Consider the following 11,718-nt stretch of genomic DNA (forward strand, 5'->3'; position numbering starts at 1 on the left):
TTCCGTCTCTATGAAGTAATAAAAAACAGCTATTAGAAGCCATTTCATATAGCAAGTGAATTGCTTTGTATTATTGCCTTTCATGATGAGTTAGATATATCAATCCTTGTGTATAATGGCCACATGATGATTATGGACATTTTGAAGCTCAACACTGTAAGTTTTAGTTCGATTGCCATTTATGTGATGGCTGCGATATTTATTGTTTATTGAAGAAGGGAACATGGCTGCTGCGGGTGGTTGTTACCTATTTACAGCTGCAACAGAGATGAAGATCAGAATAGATGAAAGGTAGCTTCATGTTTATACAAACTGTAACAAGCTTTTCATTTTCAATTCCAATTCCAAGGCACACATGGTTTCTATATATGGTCATGAACTTTATTGTAACTGTGGAAATTAACTCTTGCTGTTGGTAACCAGTTACATTAATGTGTTAAGTTGGCCTTTTCTAAGTTTGCACTAAAAAGTTGATGTGGAAATAAAATACTCCTAGGAAGCTTTTACTCCTTTTTATATGTCATGTTCACATCAATAAGATTAGGCATTTATTTCACCTTTTTCAGAAAACAAATTTCAAATTTGTGAATGCTACATATCTACACTGGGGACTCAACATTTACTGCCTTCACCTAAATTTTTTTGTTTGTTTTGTGGTCTATTTAGTGATTTCAAATGGTAAAGAATTTGAATACATTGAGGTCAAAGAAGGCTTTATGTTGCTTTTTTCTGTGAAAGAAAATCTTCTATTTGAAGCTCTTAATTATTCTATCTTCTTTTTCCTTTAAATTTTTTTCTCTTTTCTTAGAGATTAATTATCTTTAAAGCTTAAAAAAACATGTTGAGTAAACTGACAACTCCAGAAGTCAATTAAAGTTTTTAATAACGTTTTTTTTTTTTTTACATTAGTAAGTGCATTGTAAGCTGAGCTACAATGCACATCAAATTTCAAATAGTAGATGAAGGGAAAAAAAAAACCTGGAAATGACTTCAAAATGGATTAAAAGCACTTCTTTATATTATCTTAAACACCTCAAAGTGTGTAAAAGTTTAATTAACTTTAAAAAATTTAAAATAAATCAATTCAAACAAACTCTAGAAATGACTTTAAAATGTCATGTTTCGGCAATTGAATTATATTTGTCTCAAGCATTATTTTTGAACTTAAAATTATCTCTTTATTAACGAGGAGAGATACATGCACACAAAAGAAAAAGATATATATACAAAAAAACATGTTTGGATGGTTGTTATCTATTGTAATGTATATTGTTAGTTTAAATACATTATTTGTTTTAATCATTACTTAAATTTTATTATATTGTATTGTCAAATATATTTTTAAATAATAAGAAAAAGTTTCATTTTATGCCAGGAATGATTTTATCGCTCTCTTGCTTTAATCTATTATTTAAATAATCTAATTTTATATTTCACTCTGTCTTTTAATAATAATAATTGTACACATTTTATTTTTCTGATACATATACAATTATCCTAAACAAAAGTTGAGTGATAACAATATATTAAATTTAATTGGGCTTCGATATCCATAAGAAAAATATAATATATAGTAGAATAGATAAATGGACTAAAAAGTATAGAGTCAGTGTATTCAGAAGAAACTGCGGTTAGACTCTGCATATCCAAAAACTCCAGTGCTAACTACTGTGTGTCTCTGTTTTCTCTTCTGTAAATGACGCATTCCCATGGCGGCCACTACTAATTTTCTCTTATTTTTCTCCACTTCTGAACCATTTTCTCCACCCTATTGCCACATTCATCACCACCACCAACAGCAGCAGCAATCAGTATTGTCCCCTTTATTGCTTTTCTTCTTCACTTTCTCATTTTGTTCTCTCACCATTCTCATTTTTTCTCTTTACTCTAAGCTTACTAAGAAGAAGATTAATGACACCCACAAACACCTAATTAAAGTCCGACAAGACTCATCTATACAACAGGAATCTAAGAATGATGAAAAACCAGAGATTACGCATCAATCTGAACCGAACCATTTCACCCATTCTATTCTTCTCGAGATCTTACCTTCCAATTCACCTAAATGGGCGAAACTGTTTGGTAATGAATTGGGTGATGATGCCCCGAATAAGATTGAATCGGCTCTTGATGCGGAAAGGGTTGAACAGGATAAGGATAAAGAGAGGACGAAGAAAAAGAAACGGGCTAAGAAGAAGAGACCCGATTCGAATAGTGAAGAGGAAGGGAAGACGGATTCTGGGGTTGTGAAGGAGAAAGAGGAATTGGTGTGTTTATACCCTTTTACCAAGTCTTCTAGTGCAACTCAGAGGAAAATTAAGCAACATTACGATGAGCTTGTTAAATCTCACGAGTCGAATGGATTGACTTTGGCTCAGGTTTTGTTTCTCTTTCTTTTGTATGTTTCATTATTAATAACTGTATATAGAATATACTCTGAATTAAGCAAAGTTTGTGGTTTGATGTGTTTATTGTTGAATTGGAAGTCTGTTCTTTGTATGTATGATTAAATTTATGTGCATACAAACACTTCACTGGCATAACTTACCTCTGTTTAATGTTTGTACTGAGCTTCTGAGTAGAGGGCCTCTCGGATACAGCCTCTCTATGTACGGTTTAAGTCTGCGTACACTCTATCCTCTCCCAACTCCACTTAGTGAGATTTCATCGGGTATGTTGTTTGTTCTATATTCAACCTTCATGATGAAGGATATCTGCATTTCAAACTTGAATATGAATAGTACTTCCTTTAAGGTTTCATGAGCTTGACCATCGGTTTAGCTTAATTTTAACACTTCATAAGGCTAAATCTTGGCATACGTTGGTACTAGGTAAAAGTGTAACACAATTCTATGTTTGCCAGCAGTTGGATAGTAGGTTTCCTTGCCTTTTTAATGATTTCTTTGTCTTGTTCATAAGACAGGAATTAAAAATTATCCAGGTTAGTGTCTGTTTTTTGAAGCTACTCCAGTCTTATTCAAGAGTAACAGTTTTGGAGCTAATTAGTTTGTTTTAGTGAAGACACTTAGTTGGAAGGAAAATATTAATCTGAGGTAGTAGGTGAAAGAAATTGTTTAGGTGTACTGAGTCAATTAATTAATTGGAAGGAAAATATTAATTCAAAATTTGGTCAATGTTTATGATTAATTATTAGAGTCAAGTGGTTGATGCCAAACGACTTGAAATAACAAATCAACAGCTGACAGGGACAAAGCATAGATAAGATACAGAGTCAAAGTTAGAGGGAAATTCCATTAGGCATCATCTGGACAATATGGTCATAAATGATAGCAAGTGTTTTGAAGGGAAAGAGGAATACATTTCATTCCGTAAAGTCTATCCAAAAGCTATACTTTGGGTTAACATGTTAAAAAAAAAGATCTGCACTTTTGGATTAGGAGAAACATTGTAGATGATATAATGATTGTTAATAAAATTACCTCAATTTTTCAGGTGTCTATGCATTGAATGAGTATCCACCTTAGATAGGGATCAAGAAATTGACTTCTTGGAACTTTGTGAAGTATTAGATTTTCACTGGGGGGTAGCTTATTGGTAGCCAAATCCATAGATATGAGTAATGGTGCATCTCTCTTGTGTGATTAGTCTATCAGCATATCCTCAGAGAAGGTGCGGATGAAGGTGTGCCTGAAGCACAGTGGAAAACACCTCAACTTGCTAGTGAGCTCAAGGTGCCCCTTGAGAATGCATTTCAAGACAATGCTCCTCACGACCTTCAAGACTGAGGGCCAACACCAGGCTTGGTCTCTTCAAAGTTCTCTGCCTTGAAGATATGATTCTGCATCAGGATTTTGAGTTATACCTTGTATACGTTAGCAAATGGAAACATCTTTCCAGTTTGTGGATATCAGTTTCAAGTTTGTGCTAGCTCGTTGCTTATCTAAATAGAGTATTAGGAATTTAGGGACATGCAGCAAGTGCTCAGCAAGAACACTATTATTTTGCCCACACTTTTTATCAACTACCAGCTTGTAAAATCTTTGTGAGTCCAAGACATATCAGCACAACACCGACAAACCCAGTATATTCTCACAAGTGGAGTCGAGGGAGGGTGTGGTGTATGCAGACATTAACCCACAAAGGTAGGGCAGAGAGGTATGGAGGAAAATTATGCTTGGAGGTGACCAATGAAGAAGAAACATATTATGTAGTTAATTAGCTGATCGGGAAGTATAAATTTCAGTCAAGGCTTCTTGGTTGCATGGGATCATATTTGTTGGGTGGCACTGATGATCCATGCTTCTTCTCTTTTATCTGATTTTCCGAATGCACAGTAGGATAATTGCTTAACAGGCTGGCTTAAGAAATCCTTCATTAGATGAAGTTCCTGAGATGTAACTTAGGTCACTCATTTGATCTTTCTATTGGATGGATTAGTGGAATCAAACATCTGTCGAACATAGTGCAAGGTAGACAAAAATGGGTCGGTTTAGATTTGACAGTCATGGCCTTTTTGTTCCAAGTGAACCAGAGAGAAGTTCTGTGATACCAACCTTCTTGTGGCATATTCTGCCTAAAGCTGTCTATGCCACTCTTGAGAAGTTAGAACTTCACAGTAATGCATTAAAGTTACAACTCATGACTAATCTATTAGCATAGCTATCCTGGTATTGTCATATGATGTGTACATCTACAGAGAGAAGTTTCCATTTGGGATTTACTATAGTTATGAATGGAGGACATAACGGTATTTACCATTGCTCTCCTACTTCTGTCAATTCAAATGAAATTAATATTTTATTTCATTAAAAGATTAAATAATGGAATATAATCCAACTTGATTGGGTGAGTGTCATTCTCCCAAGACATTTTCTCTTAGGATTTTCATTCTTTTGTTTTAGATATTTGGATTGGCTTTGATTGTGTAGATTTTTGAAATTCGTAAATTGTTGTTTTATAATGCAGGTTGGTCAATTTGTTAATTGCTTAGTTGAAGCAAGGAATGAGCTACAGCACAAGTATGTACAATATTATTTATTTTTTTTCCATTCTATGGTCACAGTATATTCATCAGCACAAAATTTTATGCCGGGAGCCAGATTTACGAAAGATCCATGAGGCTAAAATATAGCTACTTACAAAGTTATGACTGCTTATGATTTTGACATTTCTTTTCCCAAGTGTTTTCCAGTCCTGAACACATGCAAATCAACCTTTGTCAAAGATACCTCATTTTGCCTCCCTCACCCCTTTCTTCTCCATCCAGATTCCAGGCCTTCTGTTTTCTATTAGGTTTAATTCAATGACTACAGATTGTATCGCATGAGTCATGACCTTAGAAAGCACCAATTTTTAATGTGTTCATTGGTCCTCTCGCGCAACATTCTCCTTTGGATGAAGTGTTCTGCTATATGTTTTATGTCAAATTTGTACTCTTCCCTTGTGCAGGAACAAAATGAACTCCTATTCTATATTTTGGAATTCTTAGCCCTTCTGTTCCTATACTCTCTCTTTTATCAGATTCCTGCTCCCAAAAAAAAAAAGAAAAAGAGTAGAGACTGTGTGTGTATCCTCTGCATTTAGTAATTACATCTGTTCTTCCTCAATAGGTCTGAGGTCATTCAACGAAGATTCACAATAACGAAGGCCTTGCTCTTTAAGGCTGATAGGTCTTCCTTTGTTCGCCTACGACAGCAGGTAGTGAACGAGTTTTCTTGAGTTGGAAATTTATTTCACTCATTCCCAATAAAATATATTAACTGATTTTTTTACGACTGCAAGATATACAAGCTAGAATTAGAACAAAAGCGATTGGAAGAGGATGCTTTTGTATATAATTGGCTGCAGCAACAGCTGAAGCTCTCGCCAGCCTACAAGAAGGTATAAAATCGTACTACACTATCACGTCATGAATTCAACATTAAAATTCTTTTCTTATGGTTGGTTAACTTCCGATCTCCATTTTTGTACTTTTTCCCCTTGCGCCGTGTTAGAATCTCTTCTTGCAAAGTTGATTCCTTGTGTCTGTACTTTGCCACTATCTATTGATCCTTTTTTTTTTGTTTCTTCCTTTTCGGAAGATGCTTGAAGTTGGTGCAGACATGGAAATGAAAGCAAAATCCAATGAACTAGTCGATAACACAGAAGCTGATTTGCCTGATATTTCGTTTGAAGAGTTATTAGCACAAGAAAAGAAAGATGTTTTTTGGTCAGTGCTTACCTTCTCTTAATCCACTGTTGCTCCCCGACCCTACCCTTTCGAACTGCTAACAAGATATCATTTTGAATTGCAGGCAGAAGAATGGGAGAACGAAAGTTTACTCCAGCTGAGGATTTATTTTTTTTAGCTTTAGTTGGTGAAAATATCACTAATGGCAGTATGTACATGTTGATACCAAAGTCACACCTACTACAGGAAATTTTTTTATGAGGTGCCTGTACTTCTTGGGTTGATTTTGGACCGAATAATAGCCGCGCCATTAACATTGTCTTCTTTCTTAGGTACTCTCCATGCACCCTGCATATGGTATATATCTGGGTCGTATCCGCTACTTTTGGCCTTTGAAGAATCTATCTATATATATATGCTAACGACAGTTCCTTTCCTAGTTATGAGAGAAAAAAACTTACTCATACTCATTGTGAGTGATAAATTAACATATAAAGTGTATGTGCTAACTCTGGTCCAGAAAAAGAGTATAGAAGTGCCATCAAGTTTGAAATAAACATTGTTATTGGAAGTGAAATTCTGCTATTAATCTTTGTCTCAGGAGTTTAAACTTTAAGACACTTTCTTGTTCGGTCCTACAAGACTTATTAAATTGTATAATCTTTCTGAAGTGACTTCTAACCACAGTTTCAGACTTGATTTGATATCTTACCATCTTTTCCATTTTTTGCCTATTTCAAGCCATAGTTTTAGCTGCTACTTACCAAACTCAAAACAATACATCTGTTGGAATAAATTGACTCAATAACTGAGCAAACCTAACAGATATAGAGAGCTTTTTTTTACCTGTAGAAGTTAATTAGATAAGAGCTAGCTTTTTATCCAAAATCTGAAACAGGAGAGTTGAATTGAGTGAAAAGGATACGTCATACAACAATATTACTAATTTTCTAAATCGATCCTACTTTAAGTGGTTTCTAGGATGAGCATGTAGTTTTGTTGAAAAATCTTAGTAACCAAGGATCATAAAACTTGAGAAAAAGGATGAACCAGATGCATTTCTAAAAAAGTACAAGCAAGCAACAATGTAATGGAAAAGTTACAAGCCAAGCCTAACCTAATACCAGAAGGCTGAACTTACTCTTTAGCCTACATTGCTATGGAGTGAGAAGTTTAGTGTCTTTTTTCCTAATCACAGCATCAGCAGAACATTAGACTACAGACCCTTTCCACTATACTAATTATAAACTATGAGCTCTCTCCTATGATCAATCGATCTTCACTGAGGAGTAGATCTTCCGAACAAACCAGAAGCAAGCATAGAAGCCAATTGTTCCTGTCAACACAAAGAAGGCATATGACGCGATCAACATGTAACCAAAGTACAATATGCCTGAAACCAACTTGCTGATCTCCAACTTGGTGAAGAAATAGAAAATAGAGTAGAGAAACAAGTATAACGCAGAGGATCCAGCAGTCAGATAAGCTCTCCACCACCAATTATAGTCTTCACTGCACAACTGGAAGTAGCAGAGCACAACAGTTATCTCTGCACATGTGATTATCAAGATAACGAAAACAATGAAGAGGAAGCCAAAGATGTAGTAGAACTGGTTCAGCCATATGGACGTCAAGATGAAGAATAGCTCGATGAAAACAGCTCCAAAAGGAAGGATGCCCCCAATAAGTACCGAAAAGGCCGGTTTCATATACCATGCTTGCTCTGGTACTTGCCTAGGGATTTTGTTCGTCTTGACAGGGTCTTCAATGGCTGGTTTTTTGTAACCAAGGTAGCTACCAACAAATACTAAAGGTACTGAAATCCCAAACCACAAGCACACTAGAGCCAACATAGTCCCGAATGGCAATGCTCCAGAAGAATGCTCTTCCCAGATAAGAGCATTCAGCACAAAGAAGATGGCAAAAAGTATTCCAGGGAACATGAAAGCAGTTTTCAAGGTAATCCTTTTCCACTCTGTTCCTTTGAACATTTTGTAGAAACGAGCAGAAGAATAGCCAGCTAACAATCCCATGAAAACCCATAGTAGAACCATAGCAGTCATAAGCCCACCACGATTCGAAGGTGATAAGAAACCCAGAAGAGCAAAAATCATCGTCACAAGTGTCATACCAAATATTTGGACACCAGTTCCAACATAAACACACAGTAACCCAGAATTAGTTGGTGCACGAAAAACATCCCCATGGACAAGTTTCCATCCTGTTTCTTCCTGAGCCTCATCTTGCGTTTCCAATTGATTATAGTTTGCGATATCTCTGTACAAAGTTCTCATCATGATCATCGCAACCATACCAGAAAGGAATAGGACAATCATAAGGGAATTTATGATGGAAAACCAGTGAATCTGATCATCATTCATGAGCAGGTATGTATCCCAACGAGAAGCCCATTTTACATTGCTTTCCTAAGGAAGAACAACAATAATAACTAAGATATCTGCAGCCAAAGATAACTGCTTCAAGCCTGACGTAGGAAGCACAAAAGTTCAATTAGAGAATACCTGGAAAGAAACATCATAGGTGAATACAACGTCCTTATCTGCATCTACTTCTTGAGGAACAGAGCTACCTGGAACCAAATCTTTTGTTTTCTCATTGCACGTTGTAACCTGAGGGTTCTTTTCATCCCACTCCTTGTACTCATGATTGATGCTATCAACAAAAATCACATGAGAAAAGAAGAGCAAAGACATAATTCCTCTCCCCAGCCCCAGGACATAGAGAGGAAAAGAAAAGAAAAAAGAAAGACACGAGGCCTAGATGTAAAGCACTAAAACCTGTTTGGTGTCACTTCAAATCCAACAATACGAGCCGTATCAGTTTCAGGATCCTTGTGGTACATGACTCGGAAGCTCAAGTGGTTGTTGATGAAATATTTCTCCTCTTTGCTCTATCAGAAAGTGAATGCAGAAACAGTTAGACTAAATTTGTGAGGACTAAGCTATCAGCCTATAGCAATTCAAAGTCTGTACAAACCCCAGCATAATTCCCCTTGAATCCAACACGGAAACCATGCTCATAAGTAATTGATTTAATTCCATCCCGCCTTTGTCTAAGAACTGCAACTGGAAGGTTATCCAAAATCCTGCATCATCAGATGAACATCAACCACTGGATTTTAATCTAGACATAAAAGCATGATTTAAAAATAATGCCTGGTAGGACTAAACCAAATTCTCATGTGAAAAGAGAAAAACCAAATTTGTCTTCCACATCACCTCTGCGCTTAAATTGATGAGTGAAATGTGAGTCAAAATCATGTTCATGAGGATTAAAGTAAATTTAGGGGAGTAGCAGACTAAATTTAATCTTACATATTAACTCTGTATTCGTCATGAATCATCTCCTTGAAATTCTTTGCAGATTCAGCATCGAGCTTTTGCTTACAAATCACTTTGCATGGTTGTTCTTGTCTCATGTGAAACTGTAAAACAATTCGCAAGGATAGATTCACTCAGCAAGTTAGCTCATAAGCACATATTAGGGGGAAAAGACTTTCTTCTTTTTAGTTCAGCAATTATCAGATTAGATGGAAAAAAATTCCTTACACTATACACTGAATTCTCTATGCGGTCACCTCGCAGAACCTCCCCTAAATTCTCTGCACTATTCAAAATCTTGGTAGGCCTGCAGTACTTCAAGAAGTAGTAGTCGTAGGGTAGTTGTGTTTTTGTAGATGACAGCTTGTTCACTTTGATATTAAGAGGATCACCCTGTCAGAAAAAGTTGAAAAAGAAAGCTAGTGAGAAACAATCAAACATGACAGAGAAACCAGCAGGAAAGGATGAGGTTCACAACTCTGAAACCCAAAGACGAAACGAGGAAGGCAGCTTCAGAGAGTTTCCAAAAAAATTTCACGAGAAGGAACATTCATATAGTAAATAGAAATCCGAAAGATAGATGCTCAAACGTAAAAAAGAATTGTATCTTTCAACAGATACTCTTTTATGATTTTTCTGAATCACAAGGAGGCTGCCGCGGTGATCCAAGAGATTCACCGGAACTCCACACACGCATTCCGGGGGGGTTTTCAAGTCGAGCGCCTCACAGAAATGCTGGAGGAGAGACACGGGGGGAAAGGATGGGGGAAATCTTCCAGAGTCTTCAAACAAAGAGACACCATAGCCCCTACTTTCGGGAAGTCCAAACGGATTTCCGAAACTTACGGGTGTTCTGGAGGTACGGAGTTGCAACTGCAAAAGGAATGGCAGGGGCGCGCATGACCCCTCCAGTCAAGAATTAGGGCCTTACAATCACTAGCCAATATTCTTTTCTCTCATGCCTTTCTTCGTTCCCAAACAACCAATCCAAAATGTACCTAATAATCTTGTATACAATTTCCATAACATGCTATGCTTAAGCCATCAGAAAAATTCGCCAAAAAATCTTCAGTCCTTGAGGCAATCAAGTTCAACAGCCAAAGCAACATTTGCTTATGAATAAAATCCTCACAGCTTCTTCCTCTCTCAAAAAATGAGAATTCAGAGATAAACACACACTACATTTCTATGTTTAGTTCATCTGAGCTTGAAAACACAGATAAATAGAAATCCGAAAGATAGATGCTCAAACATAAATAAAAATTGTATCTTTCAACAGATACTTTTTTCTGATTTTTCGATCCGAAGCAACCAATCCAAAATGTACCTAATAATCTCAGATACAATTTCCATAACATTCTATGCTTAAACCATCAGAAAAACTCAGTCATCGAGTCAATCAAGCTCAACAGCCAAAGCAACATTTGCTTGAGAATAAGATCCTAACAGCTTCTTCTTCTCTCAAAAAATGAGATTTCAGAGCTAAACACCCACTTCATTTCTCTGTTTAGTTCAGCTAAGCTGAAAAACACAGATTAGGTATCAATCAAAATGTATTCACTCATCAAAGCACTTCGATTAACTGTATTGGATTGGTCTATCAACTAAAATAGATCATTAATCATACCCATTACCCAACAAGGAGAAAAAAACAGAACCCCACATCAAAACATGACATACTCTCTCTTAAAACCTCACCAGTCGGTCAAAAATCAACAGATCCAAACCCTTCTCAGTCGGCAAGAACTCAGACTACTGAAATTACTAAAACCCCAAGACTTCAAAAGGGTCTAAACCATTCAAAAAATGGCTATCAACACTAAATTAACTTTTTTTTTGTAGAAAAAAAAGAAGAAGATTTGAGTGACTAAAGAGTAACATACAGTTTGAAAATTGCGAGGAGCAACACCAGGGAGATAAAAGGAGTGAGCAGAGGATAACAACGAAATGAAGATGGCAGCAAGCCACAAAGATCTTTGTCTATCCATCTTCACTTGTCAACTCAATACGCCGAAACAATCGAACTCTGAACAATTTTTGGAACTTCTTTTTCTTTTATTTATGCATTCCCAGGCAGTATTTCTTTATGATACTCTTTTTACTCTTATTTATGCATTCCCAGGCAGTATTTCTTTATGATACTCTTTTTACTCTTTCTAATTTGGATTGAATTTTTATATGTTTTACCAAATAATTCAACATTTTTCTAAAAAGGATTTTATTTTTTAAGAAGAAAAAAATATGGGG

The 11,718-nt window shown here is 36.1% G+C and overlaps 2 protein-coding genes and 1 long non-coding RNA gene across 4 annotated transcripts; 2 read left to right on the forward strand and 1 right to left on the reverse strand.

Annotated features, from left to right (window-relative positions):
• Positions 1-1,382: 1,382 nt before the first annotated feature.
• Positions 1,383-6,719, forward strand: LOC101267879 (uncharacterized). 2 transcript variants are annotated; one of them, XR_740632.4, is made up of 7 exons: positions 1,383-2,378; positions 4,927-4,979; positions 5,571-5,658; positions 5,743-5,841; positions 6,042-6,169; positions 6,255-6,392; positions 6,463-6,719. XR_740632.4 is itself a non-coding variant. In XM_004235554.5 (6 exons), the coding sequence occupies exons 1-6, from the start codon at positions 1,710-1,712 to the stop codon at positions 6,289-6,291; spliced, it is 1,074 nt and encodes a 357-aa protein (XP_004235602.1). In that variant the 5' UTR covers positions 1,383-1,709; the 3' UTR covers positions 6,292-6,719. The 2 variants fall into 2 exon arrangements, 1 of the variants encoding a protein (XP_004235602.1); XM_004235554.5 differs by having other exon boundaries at positions 6,255-6,719.
• A 443-nt stretch (positions 6,720-7,162) lies between these two features.
• Positions 7,163-11,589, reverse strand: LOC101267594 (transmembrane 9 superfamily member 7). Its single transcript, XM_004235553.5, has 7 exons — positions 11,355-11,589; positions 9,700-9,864; positions 9,466-9,575; positions 9,128-9,236; positions 8,929-9,041; positions 8,653-8,803; positions 7,163-8,556 (listed from the first exon to the last, which is right to left on the reverse strand). Exons 1-7 carry the CDS (start codon positions 11,457-11,459, stop codon positions 7,399-7,401), a joined length of 1,911 nt encoding a protein of 636 aa, XP_004235601.2. The 5' UTR covers positions 11,460-11,589; the 3' UTR covers positions 7,163-7,398.
• On the forward strand, positions 11,436-11,684 carry LOC138347327 (uncharacterized). The gene is made up of 2 exons (XR_011220195.1): positions 11,436-11,544; positions 11,594-11,684. It is a non-coding gene; the product is annotated as an uncharacterized lncRNA (long non-coding RNA).
• The last annotated feature ends 34 nt before the right edge of the window (positions 11,685-11,718 follow it).

This window comes from Solanum lycopersicum, chromosome 3, assembly GCF_036512215.1.
Source record: "Solanum lycopersicum chromosome 3, SLM_r2.1".
Classification (NCBI taxonomy): domain Eukaryota; kingdom Viridiplantae; phylum Streptophyta; class Magnoliopsida; order Solanales; family Solanaceae; genus Solanum; species Solanum lycopersicum.